General features: G+C 42.2%; 1 protein-coding gene and 1 pseudogene across 3 annotated transcripts in view; one reads left to right on the forward strand and one right to left on the reverse strand.

The window, feature by feature from the left end:
* Positions 1 to 20,782, forward strand: part of LOC117980872 (neuroblastoma breakpoint family member 15-like) — a 40,940-nt gene extending 20,158 nt beyond the window's left edge. For 2 of the 3 annotated variants that reach the window (XM_063605955.1, XM_063605958.1), the window contains 13 exons: positions 3,882 to 4,091; positions 5,871 to 5,973; positions 6,810 to 7,024; positions 8,066 to 8,138; positions 8,603 to 8,808; positions 10,103 to 10,154; positions 14,057 to 14,220; positions 15,262 to 15,313; positions 15,925 to 16,097; positions 16,817 to 16,868; positions 17,465 to 17,637; positions 18,352 to 18,416; positions 19,021 to 20,782. In XM_063605955.1, the coding sequence (XP_063462025.1) occupies positions 3,882 to 4,091; positions 5,871 to 5,973; positions 6,810 to 7,024; positions 8,066 to 8,138; positions 8,603 to 8,808; positions 10,103 to 10,154; positions 14,057 to 14,220; positions 15,262 to 15,313; positions 15,925 to 16,097; positions 16,817 to 16,868; positions 17,465 to 17,637; positions 18,352 to 18,416; positions 19,021 to 19,056 (1,574 nt within the window). In that variant the 3' untranslated portion in view covers positions 19,057 to 20,782. The remainder of the gene's footprint in view (positions 1 to 3,881; positions 4,092 to 5,870; positions 5,974 to 6,809; positions 7,025 to 8,065; positions 8,139 to 8,602; positions 8,809 to 10,102; positions 10,155 to 14,056; positions 14,221 to 15,261; positions 15,314 to 15,924; positions 16,098 to 16,816; positions 16,869 to 17,464; positions 17,638 to 18,351; positions 18,417 to 19,020) is intronic. The other variant, XM_063605957.1, reaches the window with a different exon arrangement.
* Positions 889 to 3,650, reverse strand: LOC103783828 (profilin-1-like; annotated as a pseudogene).
* Positions 20,783 to 21,363: the final 581 nt, after the last annotated feature.

Here is a 21,363-nt window from a genome sequence, read left to right on the forward strand (position 1 = left end):
ACGAGTACAAGAAACTTTGGGGCATAGGGAATTTCCTCTATCTTGGTTGTGGCAGTAGTTCCGTTAGTGTATCCATTTGTAAACGTGCATTGAATTACACATTTTGAAGTGGTAGTCTGTTGTACCGAAATTATGCCTTTATAAAGTTGATTTCATCATCTTAATTTCTCCATACTAGCAATTAGCAGCTAGAAAATGAAATTCAATAAAACATAATAGAGATTAATAGCCAGAATCATTACATGCTTAAGAATACATGCAATGAAGCAGGTACGAGGCCCCTAGAAGCAATTGGTGAGAAAAATTAAAGAAGGCTAAATAAATATATATCATGTTCATTGATTGGAAGACTCAATTTTGTTAGCATATTACATCAACACAATTCTGATTAATATTTCTAGTAGGAGATTTTAGAGAAATTTGAAAGCTAGTTTCAAAATGTATTTGAAAATCAAAGAACCTAGAATAAGCAAGTCGGTCTTGAAGAAGCAATAAGTTGGAGGACTTACTCTGCTAGATTTCAAACCTGATTTTAAAGCTACAGTAGTTTAAAAACAGTAGTAATGGTGTAAGTATTCCTAAATATATCAAAGTAAAAGAATACAGATTCAAACAATATGCCCACATATGTACAGTTATTGATTTTTTTTAGTAGAATCTTTTTTATTCATAAAAAATCCATCAAAACAAAAAAGTTTTCCAGCCACACACAGGAGGGGTATGGGTGGGGGAAGGTGTCTGTCCATCTATCCCTGGCCCCCAGCCCATGTGGTTTTGGCAGCAATAAGGTGTGTGGGGTAATGACTCCTGAAATTAAAATGGTGTGTGTATGTGAAGGAAAGGCGGGCAAAGCTATGGGGAGCGGTGGAGTGGAAGGAACAAAGGAGGTCAGTACTGGGAACGCTGAAGGTGGGAGGCCATTTCATAACATTACTTGTTGATGAAATTGCCATGGATACCTTCTTTGCCCATCAGCAGGCCTAGCGTCTTGGCAGTCATGGTGACAATGACGTTGAAGGTGGGGGCTCCACCGATACTCTTCATACGAAGATCCGTGGTCAATTCCCCATCCTGCAGCAGTGAGTCCAGGACCACAGTATATTTCTGGCCCCCCAGTGTCAGCCCATTCATGACAAAGCTTGACCAGTCTTTGCCAACCAGGACACCAACCTCAGCTGGCGTGATGTTGAGGAAGGTTTTCCCTGGGACGGCAGCCCAGATGGAAGGTGGGTCCTTGTTGCCCACAATGGCCGTGTCCTAACAGGTCCCGTCCGCCACGAGGCTGTAGATGGAGGTGTCCACCTGGCCGTTGGGTTGCTGCAGGGGCTCCTCTGGTCGCTGCTGCTGGGGCCGCCTGGGCTGGCGGGTGGGGGAGGTGGAGAGCTCGATGCAGGTGCTGTCCTCCTCGCCACGACTCTGCTAGCTGTGCAGTAGCCCTCGCTCCGCCACTTAAAAAAGAAAAAATATATATATATAATATATATACACGTGTTATATATATTGTATATTATGTATATACACGTATTATATATATACACGTATGTATATACATGTATATATATTATATATATTCATGTGTGTATATATAATATATATACGTGTATACATGTATATATGTGTATATATTATATATACACATGTATATATACATGGCACACGTGTATATATATAATATATACACATGTCTATATATTAATAATGGCCTACATCTATATTAATAATATATATTATTAATATATATTATATATAAATTATATATATATAATATATATACACGTGTATATATATTATATATATATACACGTGTATATATATTATATATATATACACGTGTGCCATGTTAGTTTGCTGCACCCATTAACTCGTCATTTACATTAGGTATATATCCTAATGCTATCCCTCCCCCAGCCCTCACCCCATGACAGGCCCTGGTGTGTGATGTTCCCCGCCCTGTGTCCAAGTGTTCTCATTGTTCAATTCCCACCCATGAGTGAGAACATGCTCGCACCGCCGCTTCTAAATGTTTTAAAATCAAAGACACCAATGCCCTTCATTGGGGAAATGAAAGACTTTTAAGTAAAACGATTTTGAGTGAAATAATATTTGTTGTTTTAAAAAGTTAATATTAACCACTCTCCATCATATATTGAAATTAACTTAAGATGTGAAAGTTAAAATTAGAAACCTTGTAAAGGAAAAATAGGAAATAGTTTCATGAACTTGACACAGGAAAATATTTCTTAGACTAGATACTGTAGCACTCACCACAATAAGAAATCAAGCGAATTGCACTTCATTTTTAAAAAGCTTCTCCTTATTATGTTGTTGTTTAACAACTTAAACGCTATCTCTAGACCAGGAATAATTATTTGCTATATAATACAGCAAAAAATATGTATGTATAAATGGACTCATTCAAAATATATAAAGAACTCCTATTACAAAGAAATTGACAAACAGCCCAGTATATCAATGAATATAAAAATTTGAGAAGATACTTTCCATAAGAAGATATCTAAATGAACATTAGGCATGAGAAAACCAAATTTTAGGATATCACTACACACCTGGCATACTTTAAAAGACTGAAAATATTAAGTGTGTGGGAATGTAGAGCAACTGGAAATGGCCTACATCTTTCATAGAAATGTAAAACAATACAAATACTTTGCAAAACTCTGTCCAACATTTTCTACCCATTCACCAAGCAACTCCATCCCTAGCTATAGATACCCAGGAAAATAAGTATGTATCTTCACAGAAATAATTGTATGAGAATATTCATAGTTACTTATGCACAGTAGTTATCAAGTAAACCTGTCTCCCATCAGAAAAATGGATACCAAATTGTGTGATAATCATACAATCAATAGGATATTACTTGGCCAAAACAAAATGAAACAAGGGAAAAACACAATCAAACAAATTAGTGGCATATATACCCACCTGAGTAAAGAGAAGTCGGCCGGGTGCGGTGGCTCACGCCTGTAATCCCAGCACTTTGGGAGGCTGAGGCGGCAGATCACGAGGTCAGGAGATCAAGACCATCCTGGCTAACACAGTGAAACCCCGTCTCTACTAAAAATACAAAAAAAAAGAAAAGAAAAATTAGCCGGGTGTGGTGGCGGGCGCCTGTATTCCCAGCTACTTGGGAGTCTGAGGCAGGAGAATAGCGTGAACCTGGGAGGCAGAGCTTGCAGTGAGCCTAGATCGCGTCACTGCACTCCAGCCTGGGCGACAGAGTGAGACTCTGTCTCAAAAAAAAAAAAAAAAAGTCAAAACGAGAACATACTAAATGACTCCATTTTTTTATTTATGACTTCATGACTACCATTAAGAAAATATAACCTGTTGGGAAACTGTTTCTGCCTTGATGATGTTGTACAGACAAGAGATAAACAGTGAGGAATATGCTTAGATGTATTGGGAAAGACACGGGTCTGTGGCATTGTCACAAGGGTACACGAATACTGAGAGTGAATGCTGAAGGAATGATCCCCATTGGTGGTGACCCTCAGGTGAGACTAGGGTGCCTGTGTTTCAGCAAAGCCTGGGCAATTGGAATGCAGGGCTCCTAAGATTCCATGACACCCCCACCTTCTAATTCTGTTATTGCAACTGCAGACGGTTACCTGGCACGCTGGCCACATTCTACCTGACTCTTATCAGAGTCTGAGCTACTGGCAGTGCTTTCAGCTCTGAGTTCAGGCACCTCGAACCTTGTTTTTGTGGTGAAGGATCCTAAAGTGCTGTGGGGAATGATCACATTTTTCACAACAGTAAGTTAAGAATTTCAGTTACTGACATCCCTCAGTCCTCATTAAACCTATTTGATTTCACCAGTTTTTAACCCATCATATGTTTGGGTTTCTTCTCTCCAGTCCCTGACTCCACCTCTTCTGCCACAAACGTCAGCATGGTGGTATCAGCTGGCCCTTTGTCCAGCGAGAAGGCAGAGATGAACATTCTAGAAATCAACGAGAAATTGCGCCCCCAGCTGGCAGAGAAGAAACAGCAGTTCAGAAACCTCCAAGAGAAATGTTTTGTAACTCAACTGGCCGGCTTCCTGGCCAACGGACAGAAGAAATACAGTAAGATCTATAGGCACACCATCACGAAAGTGATGAATGATGTCCTGTCTTCTCTCTGAGACACTAAATGCTCTCTCCATCAAAAATAATTTCATCCTTCCTGTACTTCTAGGAAAACAGAAATGGGTATTTTAACATTTTGTTAAAGTTGGAAGACAGAGGTACCAAAGTATTTAGCAACTTTCCATGTTTGCAATCAGGTGGGGGTGGGACTAGAGTTAAACTGCCATTTATTGATTTCTGACACAGGCACAGAATGACCTGTTTTCTCCAAGAGGCTCAATCGTGTTTTCAAGAATCCTCTCTGTACCATATAAGATCCTGCAGACAAATAACATCTAGTCTGTTGTTCTAAATGTCTGAGACTAGTGAACTTTTATTCAGTTCAAGTTTCTGTTGAGGCCCAACAGGCAAAGCTCTGTTCTAGTGACTCTGAGGGAAACTTGGTGATAGTAGCCAGTACCTGCTCTGAGGGGCTTCAAGAGGAGTCTACTCCTAATAGAACCTGTGCTGTCTATAAGTGACAGCATCAAGAGCGGAGAGTAGGGGCCGTGCATGGTGGCTCACTCCTGTAATCCCAGCACTTTGGGAGGCTGAGGCGGGCAGATCATGAGGTCAGGAGTTTGAGACCAGCCTGGGCAACATGGAGAAACCCCATCTCCACTAAAAATACAAAAAGTAGATGGGCGTGGTGGCAGGTGACTGTAATCACCCCTGCTCAGGAGGCTGAAGCAGGAGAATCCTTTGAACCCAGGAGGCTGAGGTTGCAGTGAGCCAAGATTTTGCCATTGCACTCCAGCCTGGGCGACAGGGCAAGACTGTTAAAAAAATAATAATAATAATGATAAATAAAAATAAGAATAAAAAGCAGAGAGTAGCTTGGTGAGAGTGAAGTCCTGCTTCCTGGGGCACAGAGTCTTGTTGCTAAAGAGGAAGAAAGATCGCACCCGAGAATGTGTGGAGATAGCAGTGCAGTGTACAGAGCAGGGACCGTGGGCCTGTCTCCTGGGCTCCATCCAAGTTGCTTGTCTTGTCTGTCCCTCAGTTACCTCACCTGTTCAGAGGGTACTACAATAATACCTACCTCTGTAAATTGCTGCAGTGAATTACATGAGCTATTTCTTGTCAATCTCCTAGAACATTTATTGGCACACAGTAAACACTATCTATTAGTTCTTCATTCTGCTGTTTCTAAATTAACACAAACTTTATTAGCATTTGGGCATATTTCCTTCATGGCCTTATGGTGTTATGTGTCACTCTTTATGCTTCAGATATGATTCTTAAAATCATAACTGAAGATATGATTTAAAAATCTAAGATTTTAAGAATCTTTCGCATACTTGTCCTTGAAATTCCCAGTAAAAGGGAAACCATCAGTCCCATAGTCCTAGGGGCCTTCCCGACTGTACAAAAAATCACTACTTCATGCCCCAGTGCAGTGTTTTAGAGGAGAGGCTGCAAGGCTTGGGAAAGTGGCCCCACATTCAGAGTCAGACCTCAGGGACTGTGAATTCTGACTCCACTTCGTTGTGGTTGAATCATCTTGTCAACTTCCTTGATGTGCCCTTGAGGTTCTCTTTCTTCATCTCTAAATTTTGGAGGATCAGATGCCAGAAAGTCAGGAGACTGAAGAGTAAAGATGTGGAAATCCCTGTCTAGACCCTGGTACTGGGGAGAGTTTTGTCCTTGGGATGGACCTGGCTCCTGTCCTGTAGGCAATGACCACAGCAGCATGTCCAGCCTTCCACTGAGGCAGGCGTGTCTATCTTTTCTCAGAATATGAAGAGTGCGAAGACCTCATGAAATTTATGCTGAGGAATGAGCGACAGTTCAAGGAGGAGAAGCTTGCAGAGCAGCTCAAGCAAGCTGAGGAGCTCAGGTGAGGGGACCCCCATGGGGGCAGGCAGGGGGGCAGGTGTGTAAATCTCTGAAGTACAACAGCTCGGTGGGGAGACGTAAGAGCTAAGCTGGGCCAGGGGAAGGGCAGGAATTGCCATGGCAGACTGGCTACACACAAATATTTATCAAACAGAGAAGAAGGATAATAAAAATTTATGGGTTGCAGTTGTTTCTCAGAGCCTTGTTTTCTCTTTTTCAAACAAGTAATTGTTGATGTGAAATTTACATAACACAAAATTAACCAAAGGAGTGTGAACCACACAGCAGCATTCAGTATACTCAAAATGGTGTGCCATCACCACCCCACTTACCCTTAGTGAGAATCACCTCCAGACTGACTGAGGCTTCTCATTCTTCCACTCAATCAATGTTGCCTTCTCAACCCTGTCATTCTTTTCTTCTTTCGTCTTTTCAATTTGCCCCATCTGCATCTGGCCTCATTTCTGTACATGGCTTTGTATCTAGTGGCCGCAAGATGCACTATGTGTATTTTCACATGGAAATGTCCATGGCCAGAGTGAGGAACTGAAAGGATGTCTTTTTGAAATGGAATTAGGAAGACACCTACTTTTGTTTACAGAAGAGAAAGATGAATGGAACATCATCGAGGATCTTGCAAGAGCCCTCTCTGATACAGAGGAAGCCTGTAAACCATTTTCTGTTCTTTCTCTTGGCCACAGACATACCTTTCAACATGTGCTGACCTTCTGCTTAGAGGTCTCCTTGAGGACATTGTCTCAGAAATCTCTGTTGCAATATTTGAGCGGATCACTCAACCCTTTCCACTCTTAAATTTTCTCTACCGTCTCACCTTAGGCAATATAAAGTCCTGGTTCACTCTCAGGAACGAGAGCTGACCCAGTTAAGGGAGAAGTTACGGGAAGGGAGAGATGCCTCCCGTTCATTGAATGAGCATCTCCAGGCCCTCCTCACTCCGGATGAGCTGGACAAGTCCCAGGGGCAGGACCTCCAAGAACAGCTGGCTGAGGGGTGTAGACTGGCACAGCAACTTGTCCAAAAGCTCAGCCCAGGTAAGGTGGCCATAGGCCCTGATGACCCAAAACCCCAGGCTTATGAGAGGCTCCAGACCTCCATACTTTCACAATGACAGTTGTATCAATGGTGTTTTTTTCCACTAAGCTTATGTGGCCATGACATGACCAGGACTTCCTGCGTAAGAACGGAGATGGGAAACCCATGGGTTTGGAGGTCACAGTATTGCAAATGTCCCTCCTCCCTTGATGGAAGGTGGTCTTTGGAGCAAGAGGCAGCCTCTATCTAGTTTTAAAGGACAGGAAGGAGGCTGCAATGGGAGCAGGCTTGTTAGAGTGAAAAGAGCTCTGGACTAAGAATGAAGGTTCCCAGGCTGTCTTTTCGGCAATGTTCTTAGTAACTGTCAGAGAGTGAATGACTTGTCCTTCCTGAGTTTCTCTCTCTCCGTGGCAGACAAATTGTCTCTTGCAAGGGTCTGAAGCATTCAAATGTGGGAACACTTACAACTGCTTTCCAAAATGAGATGAAGCCCCTCGCTGTGTGGTATTGGAGAAGGCACTTTATGTGGGGGCGTTTTGTGGTAGGAAGTGCTTCAGACTGGATCACTCCCCATGGATAGAATGTCCCTGAATAACACAGCAGAAGCCACTTGGAGGCTTGAAATCTTCTGATGCATAGAGGACTGTGGGACAAGTTTGTCTGCTTCTAAGAGAAAGAATGAGGTTTGAAATGCAAACTGTGACAGGACACCAAGCCTGTGCCTGGGAATCAGATCTGGCAGGATTGGGGAGACAGCTGCCAACGTCCAGAGAGAGGCTGCACAAGCCTCCAGTGATATGGGAAGCAAAAGGTCTTTTCAATATTTGACCACATCTTGATGGTGGCCCTCCAGATCAGAAATGCATTGCCCGATGGATCAGGAAACCATGCCAGGGCATTCTGTTAAAGATAAAACATGAGAGTTTTCAGTTGAACGGTGACCCATGCCTAGATGTTCATGTCTCTGTTGCACATTGGGCTGACTGTGCTTGCAGACTGTGAAGTGGGAAATATCTGAACGAACATTTCTGTATTTACAGAAAATGACAACGATGACGATGAAGATGTTCAAGTTGAGGTGGCTGAGAAAGTGCAGAAATCGTCTGCCCCCAGGTAACACTGAATATTCAGGAACAATTAATGGATGGTAACATATGAGGAATATCTAGGAGGCACACCCTCTCTGGCATCTATGATGGGCCAAAAACCCGCATTCGCTTGGCCACAGTATGTGAAATATAACCCAGCTTAGACACAGGGTGCGGCAGCTGTCATGTTTCTCTATGTGTGCCGAGTGTCATGTCTGCACCGTACAGGGATAGCTGAGTCTTCATCCTCCTCAGCTCCTATCTGTCCAGTGCAATGAACAGCAGCTGCTCTCTTCCTCTCTGGTTCCCATGGCAGCCATGCTCTGTTGCAGAGAGAACAGGATTGCATGTTCCCTCTTAATGGGAACCTCCATTTTGCTTTCTGGGACCACTCTCTTAATGCCTCCTGTCAAAACCAGCTAGGACTCCCTGGGGTCCAATCCCTCTGTGTTTAATCTTCTGTCATCTCTGTCCCACCTGGCTCATCAGGGAGATGCAGAAGGCTGAAGAAAAGGAAGTCCCTGAGGACTCACTGGAGGAATGTGCCATCACTTGTTCAAATAGCCATGGCCCTTATGACTCCAACCAGCCACATAGGAAAACCAAAATCACATTTGAGGAAGACAAAGTCGACTCAACTCTCATTGGCTCATCCTCTCATGTTGAATGGGAGGATGCTGTACACATTATTCCAGGTAGCCTCTGTTTTCCTTGTGTCTCATACCTCTCTCTAGGCTGAGGAAGATAAACTCTGAAGACAGGCTCTATAAACACAAATTCATTTGAATAAAGACTATGATGGGTTTCTAAACAGATATCAGGGAGTTTTTTTGTCCTTCTCAGCTAATGTCATGCCTTTGTCTGCCAGTCCCCAGTATCAAGTTACTCAACCCCAGGCAAGTGTGACAATCTCATAGTCACCTGAGTACAGGAGGTGCACAGGTAGTATCTGTCAGGCCTCCTAGCTTCGATTCAGTATCTCTTGTCATCTGTGATTAAGTCATCTGTCCCTGAACAATGTCCATGGAGTTTCTATGCCTGTTTAAGGAAGCTGTCAGCCTTGCCTTTGTATTTGGAAATAATTGTTCCCCAGGCTTCACTGCTCTCAGCTTTCATCTGGATCTCCTTTAAGTCAGCTTACTTAGCTGCACAGTCACCCTGAAATCAGGACGGAAACTTTTCTTTACTTTGCTGATATATTTCCATAAAGCAAGGCTGGACCCTGGTTCTCCACCCTGTCAATGCAATGGCTGATCCAATGTTTCTTTGTAGCATCGTGGATTTTTTTTTTTTTTTTTTTTTTTTTTTTTTTTGCGATGGAGTCTTGCTCTGTCACCCAGGCTGGAGTGCAGTGGCACCATCTTGGCTTGGTGCAACCTCTGCCTCCCAGATTCAAGTGATTCTCCTGCCTCAGCCTCCTGAGTTGCTGGGACCACAGGTGCACAACATCACATCTGGCTAATTTTTGTATTTTTAGTAGAGACAGGGTTTCCCCATATTGGCCAGGGTAGTCCTGAACTCATGACCTCAAATGATTCACCTGTCTTGGCCTCCCAAATCACAGATTCTTTTTAAAGCAAGAGTTGTTCAAATTTATCTATCAGTCGTGTTTCATGTATAGATGCCTGTAAACATTTAATGTCCATGTTACCTGGTGATATAAGTCCGTATTGCAGCAACACTCTTAGAAAATTGTTTGACCAATTTTTGGAGATTTTTTTGGGGAAAAAATTTTGTTTAACTTTGACTCAGGCAGGGAATATGGCATTATGGTCTACACGTAGAGGGAGATTTTGGCCTGTGGGTCTGGAAAGCAGGGTCATCTAATTCTCACCAAAGTTAATCTAGGACACCCTAGAATATTCCTGTCAGAATCCTTATTCTTGCACTGAGAATAGTTATGTCCTTGTGCTATGACTGGACAGTGATTTGTTCATATGTGAAGTATGAATTGCTTAATGTGACCTGCTTCTCTGAATTTATTTACAGAAAATGAAAGTGATGATGAGGAAGAGGAAGAAAAAGGGCCAGTGTCTCCCAGGTAATGTTGTGGAATTGTTGGCTGTTAATTCAGTAGTGACATCTGGAGATTGTAGATTTAGGGAAAATGAGGAAGTGATGAATAGAACTATTTCTTCCATTCACCCAGCTACAAATTGTGCTGATTTACAATGTTGTATGTTATTTGTGGCACTTGTATTGGTTTTAATTTCATAGTCCTCTCAAGATAGGAACTTGCCATCAGATGAGCCACGTGAACTAGCCAAACAGGGTTTTCTTGTTGATCTTTTGAAAAAACCAGCCCTGGATTCATTGATTTTTTTGAAGGGTTTTTTGTGTCTCTATCTCCTTTAGTTCTGCTCTGATCTTAGTTACTTCTTGTCTTCTGCTAGCTTTTGAATTTGTTTGCTTTGCTTCTCTAGTTATTTTAATTGTGATGTTAGGGTGTCAATTTTAGATCTTTTCTGCTTTCTCTTGTGGGCATTTAGTGCTATAATTTTCCCTCTACACATTGCTTTAAATGTGTCCCAGAGATTCTGGTATGTTGTGTCTTTGTTCTCATTGGTTTCAAAGAACATCTTTATTTCTGCCTTCATTTTGTTATTTTCCCAGTAGTCAGTCAGGAGCAGGTTGTTCAGTTTCCATGTAGTTGTGCGGTTTTGAGTGAGTTTCTTAATCCTGAGTTCTAATGTGATTGCACTGTGGTCTGACAGTTTGTTCTGATTTCCATTCTTTTACATTTGCTGACGAGTGCTTTACCTCCAACTATGTGGTCAATTTTGGCGTAAGTGTGATGTGGTGCTGAGAAGAATGTATATTCTGTTGATTTGGGGTGGAGAGTTCTGTAGATGTCTTTTAGGTCTGCTTGGTGGAGAGCTGAGTTCAAGTCCTGGATATCCTTGTTAAGCTTCTGTCTCATTGATCTGTCTAATATTGACAGTGGGGTGTTAAAGTCTCCCATGATGATTGTGTGGAGTCTAAATCTCTTTGTAGGTCTCTCAGGACTTGCTTTATGAATCTGGGTGCTCCTATATAGGGTGCATATATATTTAGGATAGTTAACTCTTCTTGTTGAATTGATCCCTTTACCATTATGTAGTGGCCTTCTTTGTCTCTTTTGATCTTTGTTGGTTTAAAGTCTGTTTTATCAGAGACTAGGATTGCAACCCCTGCCTTTTTTTGTTTTCCATTTGCTTGGTAGATCTTCCTCCATCCCTTTATTTTGAGCCTATGTGTGTCTCTGCATGTGAGATGAGTTTCCTGAGTAGAGCACACTGATGGGTCTTGACTCTTTATCCAATTTGCCATTCTGTGTTTTTTTAACTGGGGCATTTAGCCCATTTACATTTAAGGTTAATATTGTTATGTGTGAATTTGATCCTGTCGTTATGATGTTAGCTGGTTATTTCGCCTGTTAGTTGATGCAGTTTCTTCCTAGCGTCAATGGTCTTTACAGTTTGGCATGTGTTTGCAGTGGCTGGTACCGGTTGTTCCTTTCCATGTTTAGTGCTTCCTTTAGGAGCTCTTGTAAGGCAGGCCTGGTGGTGACAAAATCTCTCAGCATTTGCTTCTCTGTAAAGGATTTATTTCTCCTTCACTTATGAAGCTTTGTTTGGCTGGATATGAAATTCTGGGTTGAAAATTCTTTTCTTTAAGAATGTTGAAGATGCTGGAGAGGATGTGGAGAAATAGGAAAACTTTTACACTGTTGGTGGGACTGTAAACTAGTTCAACGATTGTGGAAGGCAGTGTGGCAATTCCTCAGGGATCTAGAACTAGAAATACCGTTTGACCCAGCCATCCCATTACTGGGTGTATACCCAAAGGATTATAAATCATGCTGCTGTAAAGACACATGCACACATATGTTTATTGCGGCACTATTCACAATAGCAAAGACTTGGAACCAAGCCAAATATCCAGCAATGATAGACTGGATTAAGAAAATGTGGCACATATACACCATGGAATACTATGCAGCTATAAAAAATGATGAGTTCATGTCCTTTGTAGGGGCATGGATGAAGCTGGAAACCATCATTCTCAGCAAACTGTTGCAAGGACAAAAAACCAAATACCGCATGTTCTTACTCACAGGTGGGAATTGAACAATGAGAACACATGGACACAGAAAGGGGAACATCACACACTGGGGCCTGTTGTAGGGTTGGGGGAGGGAGGAGGGGTAGCATTAGGAGATATACCTAATGTTAAATGATGAGTTAATGGGTGAAGCACACCAGTGTGGACATGTATACATATGTAACTAACCTGCACGTTGTGCACATGTACCCTAAGACTTAAAGTATTAAAAAATATATATATATATAGATACACACAAAAAATAATAAAGGAAAACTATACATATGGAAAAAAAAAGAATATTGAATATTGCTCCCACTCTCTTCTGGCTTGTAGGGTTTGTGCCAAGAGATCTGCTGCTAGTCTGATGGGCTTCCCTTTGTGGGTAATCCGATCTTTCTCTCTGGCTGCCCTTAGCATTTTTTCCTTCATTTCAACCTTGGTGAATCTGACAATTACGTGTTTTGGGGTTGCTCTTCTCGAGGAGTATCTTTATGGTGTTCTCTGTGTTTCCTGAATTTGAATGTTGGCCTTCCTTGCTAGGTTGGGGAAGTCCTTCTGGATAATATCCTGAAGAATGTTTCCCAGCTTGGTTCCATTCTCCCCGTCACTTTCAGTACACCAATCAAACGTAGATTTGGTCTTTCCACATAGTCCTGTATTTATTGGAGGCTTGTTCATTTCTTTTTACTCTTTTTTCTCTAAACTTCTCTTCTCGCTTCATTTCACTAATTTGATCTTGAATCACTGATACCGTTTCTTGCACTTGATCGAATTGGCTACTGAAGCTTGTGCATGCATCATGTAGTTCTCATGCCATGGTTTTCAGCTCCATCAGGTCATTTAAGGTGTTCTCTACACTGTTCATTCTGGTTAGCCATTCGTCTAATCTTTTTTCAAGGTTTTTAGCTTCCTTGAGATGAGTTCGCACATCCTCCTTTAGCTCAGAGAAGTTTGTTATTACCGACTTTCTGAAGCCTACTTCTGTCAGCTCATCAAAGTCATTCTCCATCCTGCTTTGTTCCATTGCTGGCGAGGAGCTGCGATCCTTTGGAGGAGAAGGGATGTCAGGTTTTTGGAATTTTCAGCTTTTGTGCTCTGGTTTCTCCCCACCTTTGTGGTTTTATCTACCCTTGGTCTTTGATGATGGCGACCTACAGATGGGGTTTTGGGGTGGATGTCTTTTTTGTTGATGTTGATGCTATTCCTTTCTGTGTGTTAGTTTTCCTTCTAACAGTCAGGTCCCTCAGCTTCAGGTCTGTTGGAGTTTGCTGGAAGTCCACTCCAGACCCTCAAACAGGGATTTCTTGGTGTTGCCTATTCTCTCCCATGTGTTTAAATCCAGGGAGAGGTGTATATATGCTTTCTTCCTATTTGTTGGTAGTATGTTGGCTAGTATTTTTGCAAGAAAAGAAATTGAAAAAGTAAATATATTATATCAAAATATTGGGAAAATGGGGCCCTTAATACACAAGATCTGTGTCTGCACTGCGTCAAGAACTCTCTTCACTTGAATGCTGCATGTAAAATTCAACCCAATTTATGCAAAGTAGTTGAAGCCCTGTGTCAGTTCTCTGTGCTGCAAGTCATGATGGTAGTTTACAGGGAGAGTCTGGGTGCCCTGAGTTGGCTCATCCGTGGCAAATGTACTGAGCACATGCTGCCCATTTTTGCTCTGTCCCCAGAGCAGTCACCCTCCACCCTGTATTTAGAAGGATAGTTTTATTTCTCTTGAAGGAAAAATGCCTTTGGTTTCTGTGACCACTCCATTCTGTCTCCCATCAGATCATCTGGGAGGTTTTGTTGTCTAATGTCTGTTGGTTAAATCTTCTATCATCCGTGTCCTGCCTGGCTCATCAGGAATCTGCAGGAGTCTGAAGAGGAGGAAGTCCCCCAGGAGTCCTGGGATGAAGGTTATTCGACTCTCTCAATTCCTCCCGAAATGTTGGCCTCGTACCAGTCTTACAGTAGCACATTTCACTCATTAGAGGAACAGCAAGTCTGCATGGCTGTTGACATAGGCAGTGAGTACTCCATTGTGAAGGTGATAAAGCTCCAGTTCATGGCCCAGGTAGACCCCATAATCTTTGGGCCTTGTGCCCCTTGTTGGGCTGAGATTTGCCATCACCGTGGGCCGAACCTATATATCAATGTAGATTTCAATCACTCTGGAGTCGAGTCTGAAGCACAGGCATGGGGTGGGTCAGTGAGCTTTGCTCTCTTCCTAGTCTCAGGCCATGCCCGTGCCAACCTGGACTGACTGTCATGACATTGAACTCAAGGCAGGTGTGTCAAACTCACACCAAACTATGCAGCACATGCCCAGGAGTTGTCTGTCAGATCAGCTCATCTGAATTAAATGTCTCTTGCCAGCTACAAAATTCCTTATGAGTTTTGTTCCCAAAGCATGTCTGTGTGGTTCTTTCCCTGCCCAAGGCCAGTGTCACCCTTGTCTACCTCTCAGTGAAAGATGTGACCCAGGTTTCACTGAATTTATTCCCATTTTCTGTGTCTTCTAAGTTCACTTGTTTTAGCTCATCTGTCCATCATGTTCCTGGTATGTTTTCTAGATAAATGGCTGACTTTTCACCCACAAAAGCCATAATAGCTGATGCTTCTGTGTAGAACCAAGTTTCATTTTGACTCAAGAGCTGGTACATTGCACCCCTTCATCAAATCTCTGTGTCCACAATCTCATAAACTATCAAATTCTGGGTATTTAATGAGAGAAAGCTTAATATTGAAGTATCTCTCCTATGAGGTGTTAGAACTATTTGCCTACAATTTATTGGGGAAAAATTGCTCATTTGTGTACATAAACCTAGGACAGAGCACATAGGGAAGATAACATTCCAAAACAGGGGAACTTTGCCCAAGGCTCATGAAAGAACCCAAGCCAGTTTTCTCAAGACTTGACCTCAGGCCTACTGGAATATTTCTCTCAAAGTCTCCTGTTCTCACACTGACAAGACTGATGTCCCTGTGTTAGGATTGGACAGAGGAATGTTTCTGTGTGCAAGGAAGAACTGCTTAATGTAAGAGGGCCCATCTGAATTTATTTGCAGGACATCGGTGGGATCAAGTGAAAAAGGAGGACCAAGAGGCAACAGGTCCCAGGTGAGTCTGAGAAATTGTGGACAGTTAATTTGATGTTGACACCTGGAGATGCCAAGTCCAGGGAAAACAGTACATGCTGAAAATAATGATTTTGTCTTGTCAGACAAGTCTGAATTATGCCTACTACATTGCTTTTTGGTTCGCATTAGAGTAAATGTTTAGGTTTCCATTTCTTCCTACCCTTATCATTTACTAACCTAGTGAAGGTTGACCATACCTCAAAAGCTGTATTCTCATGGTAACTGCAGGGAAACTTGAGCACATTTTAGGCAAAATTATTGAGGACATGCTTTTCATGATCACTGTTCACTGCGTGTCCTGAGAGCACAAATACAGAGTGTCCTTTGACTCCCTCATCAGTGTGTCACCTGACCAATTCACTGAGCTCACTCTGTGTGTGTGTGTGTGTGTGTGTGTGTGTGTCTTTCTCTTTCATCCTTTTCTACCTGGCCCTAGTCTATCCCAACATAAAGGCAATAATTTGTTACCTCATTAATGGATCTGTCCTTTTTCTTTTCAAACTGTTCCTTACATTAGCCATGAAATCTAGCTGGGGCTGTGTGGTTTCTGATTCCCCCTGGCTTATTCTTTACTTTTTCCCACTTTTCCAGGCTCAGCAGGGAGCTGCTGGATGACAAAGGGCCTGAAGTCTTGCAGGACTCACTGGATAGATGTTATTCAACTCCTTCAGGTTGTCTTGAACTGACTGACTCATGCCAGCCCTACAGAAGTGCCTTTTACGTATTGGAGCAACAGCATGTTGGCTTGGCTGTTGACATGGATGGTGAGTACCTTTCTATGAAGGTGATAAGGATCCACTGAGTCTTCCGGTTAGGGTCATATTCCTACTGCAAGTGGCCCTTACTGAGCTGAGAGATGTCATTGCCACAGGGAGGACCTATAGGCACATGTAGGTTGAATGAAACTCTAGTTCCACTTGGAAGCCCAGACAAGGGATGGGTCAGTGAGCAAGGCTCTCTTCCTAGTCTCAGGCCATGCCTGTGGCACCCTAATCCTACTCTCAAGATGTTGGATCTGGGCAGATGTGACAAATTCACACAACTCTGATTTTGTCTCAATTTTGTAGATCTTGTAGATTTCATCCTTCACTCTAATTTCAGCGTCTAAAATCCTCGCTACCATGAACAATCTGAGTATTTGATGAGACAGGGCTGAATAGTGCAGTTTTTCTCCTAGCAACCATTTGGGGGCATTTGCTTTAAATTGATTGGAAAAATATGGCATAACCATTTGCACAAACTTGGGACAAATGATATTGGGATAACGATCTACCAGAATAGGGATTTTTACCCACAGTTTCTGGGACAAAAACCAAGGAATCTCTATCGTGATCAGCCTTCAGGCCTCCTGAAGAATATCTCTCACAGTGTCCTATTCTCATGCTGAGGAGCCTGAAGTCCCTGTGTGAGGATTAGACAGTGGATTGTTATGTGTGTAGGAGAACCAGCTTAATATGTCTGTCCATGTCTGAACTTATTGCAGAAATTGAAAAGTACCAAGAAGTGGAAGAAGACCAAGACCCATCATGCCCCAGGTAACTTTGAGCAATTATGGATGCTTAATTCTGTGTTGACACCTGGAGATGCCAGGTCCAGGGAAAACAAGAGTGTGTTCAATTTCATGTTTTCAACGAAGGTTGAATTACTCCTACTGACATTGCTGTTGGTTTTCATTGCAGTAGATGTTTAGGTTTCCATTTCTTCCTCCCCTTATCATTTACTAACTTACTATAGGTTGACCATACCTCAAAGGCTGTATGGCAACTGCATGGAATCTTGAACAAGTTTATGGAAAATTATTGAGCCCACTCTTTTCATGATCACTGTTCGCTGTGTGTCCCGAGGGCACTAACTCAGAGTGTCCTTTGACCGCTTCATCAGTGTGTCACCCGGCCAATTCGCTGAGCTCACTTTCTCCTCTCTCTCTCTCTCCCTCTCCCTGTCTTTCTCTTTCATTCTTTTCTACCTGGCCCTGGTCTATCCCAACATAAAGGCAATAATTCATTACCTCATTAATGGATCTGTCCTTTTTCTTTTTAAACAGTTCCTTATGTTAGCCATGAAATCTAGCTGGGGCTGTGTGGTTTCTGATTCCCCCTGGCTTATTCTTTACTTTTTCCTACTTTTCTAGGCTCAGCAGGGAGCTGCTGGATGACAAAGGGCCTGAAGTCTTGCAGGACTCACTGGATAGATGTTATTCAACTCCTTCCAGTTGTCTTGAACAGCCTGACTCCTGCCAGGCCTATGGAAGTTCGTTTTATGCATTGGAGGAAAAACATGTTGGCTTTTCTCTTGATGTGGGAGGTGAGTACCTTTCTATGAAGGTGATAAGGATCCACTGAGTCTTCCATATAAAGATCATATTCCTGCTCCAAGTGGCCATTACTGAGCTGAGAGATGTCATTGCTGCAGTGAGGACCTATAGGCACATGTAGGTTGAATGAAACTCTAGTTCTACCTGGAAGCCCAGACATGGGATGGGTCAGTGAGCATGGCTCTCTTCCTAGTCTCAGGCCATACCTGTGGCACTCTGATTCTACTCTCATGACATTGGACCTGGGCAGATGTGACAAATTCAGAGAACTATGATTTTGACTCAAGGGTTTGTAGATTTCCTTTTTCACTCTAATTTCAGTGTCTAAAGTCCTCACAACCATGAACAATCTGAGTATTTGATGAGACAGGGCTAAATATTGCAGTTTTTCTCCTAGAAATCATTTGAGGGTATTTGCTTTAAATTGATTGGAAAAATATGGCATAACTGTTTGCACAAACTTGGGACAAATGATATTGGGATAATGATCTACTAGAATAGGGACATTTTACCCACAGTTTCTGGGAGAAAAACCGAGGAATTTCTATCATGACCAGCCTTCAGGCCTCCTGAAATATATCTCTCACAGTGTCCTATTCTTATGCTGAGGAGCCTGAGGTCCCTGTGTGAGGATTAGACAGTGGATTGTTATGTGTGTAGGGGAATCAGCTTAATGTGTCTGTCCATGTCTGAATGTATTGCAGAAATTGAAAAGAAGGGGAAGGGGAAGAAAAGAAGGGGAAGAAGATCAAAACCCACCATGCCCCAGGTAACTTTCAGCAATTGTGGATGCTTAATTCTGTGTTAACACCTGGAGGCAACAGATTCAGGGAAACCAGAGTGTGTTTGATGTCACGTTTTCAACGAAGGCTGAATTACTCCTACTGTCATTGCTGTTGGTTTTCATTGCAGTAGATGTTTAGGTTTCCATTTCTTCCTCCCCTTATCATTTTCTAACGTACCATAGGTTGACCATACTTCAAAAGCTGTACTCTCATGGCCACTGCATCGAATTTTGAGCATATTTTATGGAAAACTATTGAGCTCACTCTTTTCATGATCACAGTTTGCTGTGTGTCATGAGGGCACTAACTCAGAGTGTCCTTTTACTCCCTTACCAGTATGTCACCTGGCCAATTCACTAGCTCACTTTCTCTCTGTCTCTGTCTCTGTCTCTCTTTCTCTTTCATTGTTTTCTACCTGGCCCTGTTCTATCCCAACATAAAGGCAATAAATTTTTTTTTTTTTACCTCATTAATGGATCTATCCTTTTTCTTTTCTAACCACTTCCTTATGTTACTTCTGAAATCTAGTGGGGCTCTGTGGTGTCTGATTTTCCCTGGCTGCTTCTTTAGTTTTGTCTCCTTTTCCAGGCTCAACGGCATGCTGATGGAAGTGGAAGAGCCTGAAGTCTTACAGGACTCACTGGATAGATGTTATTCGACTCCGTCAATGTACTTTGAACTACCTGACTCATTCCAGCACTACAGAAGTGTGTTTTACTCATTTGAGGAACAGCACATCAGCTTCGCCCTTTACGTGGACAATAGGTTTTTTACTTTGACGGTGACAAGTCTCCACCTGGTCTTCCAGATGTAAGTCATATTCCCACAATAAGCAGCCCTTACTAAGCCGAGAGATGTCATTCCTGCAGGCAGGACCTATAGGCACGTGAAGATTTGAATGAAAGTACAGTTCCATTTGGAAGCCCAGACATAGGATGGGTCAGTGGGCATGGCTCTATTCCTATTCTCAAACCATGCCAGTGGCAACCTGTGCTCAGTCTGAAGACAATGGACCCACGTTAGGTGTGACACGTTCACATAACTCTGCAGCACATGCCGGGAGTGATCAGTCAGACATTTTAATTTGAACCACGTATCTCTGGGTAGCTACAAAGTTCCTCAGGGATTTCATTTTGCAGGCATGTCTCTGAGCTTCTATACCTGCTCAAGGTCAGTGTCATCTTTGTGTTTAGCTCATCCAAAGGTGTTACCCTGGTTTCAATGAACCTAACCTCATTCTTTGTGTCTTCAGTGTTGGCTTGTTTTAGCTGATCCATCTGTAACACAGGTGGGATCCTTGGCTGAGGATTGTATTTCAGAACCACCAACTGCTCTTGACAATTGTTAACCCGCTAGGCTCCTTTGGTTAGAGAAGCCACAGTCCTTCAGCCTCCAATTGGTGTCAGTACTTAGGAAGACCACAGCTAGATGGACAAACAGCATTGGGAGGCCTTAGCCCTGCTCCTCTCAATTCCATCCTGTAGAGAACAGGAGTCAGGAGCCGCTGGCAGGAGACAGCATGTCACCCAGGACTCTGCCGGTGCAGAATATGAACAATGCCATGTTCTTGCAGAAAACGCTTAGCCTGAGTTTCATAGGAGGTAATCACCAGACAACTGCAGAATGTAGAACACTGAGCAGGACAACTGACCTGTCTCCTTCACATAGTCCATGTCACCACAAATCACACAACAAAAAGGAGAAGAGAGATTTTGGGTTCAAAAAAAGTAAAAAGATAATGTAGCTGCATTTCTTTAGTTATTTTGAACCCCAAATATTTCCTCCTCTTTTTGTTGTTGTCATGGATGGTGGTGACATGGACTTGTTTATAGAGGACAGGTCAGCTGTCAGGCTCAATGATCTACATTCTGAAGTTGTCTGAAAATGTCTTCATGATTAAATTCAGCCTAAACGTTTTGCCGGGAACACTGCAGAGACAATGCTGTGAGTTTCCAACCTCAGCCCATCTGTGGGCTGAGAAGGTCTAGTTTGTCCATCACCGTTATGATATCAGGACTGGTTACTTGGTTAAGGAGGGGTCTAGGAGATCTGTCCCTTTTAGAGACACCTTACTTATAATGAAGTACTTGGGAAAGCGGTTTTCAAGAGTATAAATATCCTGTATTCTAATGATCATCCTCTAAACATTTTATCATTTATTAATCCTCCCTGCCTGTGTCTATTATGATATTCATATCTCTACACTGGAAATTTTGGGTCTCAATTTTTACTGTGCCTTTGTTTTTACTAGTGTCTGCTTTTGCAAAAAGAAGAAAACATTCTCTGCCTGAGTTTTAATTTTTGTCCGAAGTTAATTTTAATCTATACAATTAAAACCTTTTGCCTATCACTCTGGACTTTTGGATTGTTTTTTACATTCAGTGTTATAATATTTGATTATGCTGATCGGTTTTGGTGGGTACTGATGCGAATTAATAAAAACATTTCATTTCCATGTTTATTTTCTAATCTCTTCCACATTGTAGGCTATGTTTACCATACGTAGCAGAATGTATTTACATTTCTTGTTTCTAGTCATTTGTATTCTTCGTGAGTGTGAGTGTGTGTGTGTGTGTGTCTATGTGTGTGTGTCTGTGTGTGCCTTTGGCATTTAGGAAGGGTTGTATAGCTCATGTTAAATATTGCACTAAAAATGTTTTTGATGGTTTTCCTCCCTTTGAACTAGACACACTTCTAATATTTGGTTTATAGTTTTAAATTATAACTTTCAGCATCAAATATTTCCATACAACAGTCAATTACATGATGTGTTTTCTTTTTCCTACCTCCTTTACCTGCCACTTCTCATAATAGTATTTGAACCTAAACATATACCGGTGACATTCTGTGATTATCATCTTGCCCCTACCTTGGTTTTTGGTTTAGATCCACAATGAAATATATTAACGCTCATGAGCTATTCAAAAGTGA

The sequence above is a fragment of the Pan paniscus genome, chromosome 1 (assembly GCF_029289425.2).
Source record: "Pan paniscus chromosome 1, NHGRI_mPanPan1-v2.0_pri, whole genome shotgun sequence".
Classification (NCBI taxonomy): Eukaryota; Metazoa; Chordata; class Mammalia; order Primates; family Hominidae; genus Pan; species Pan paniscus.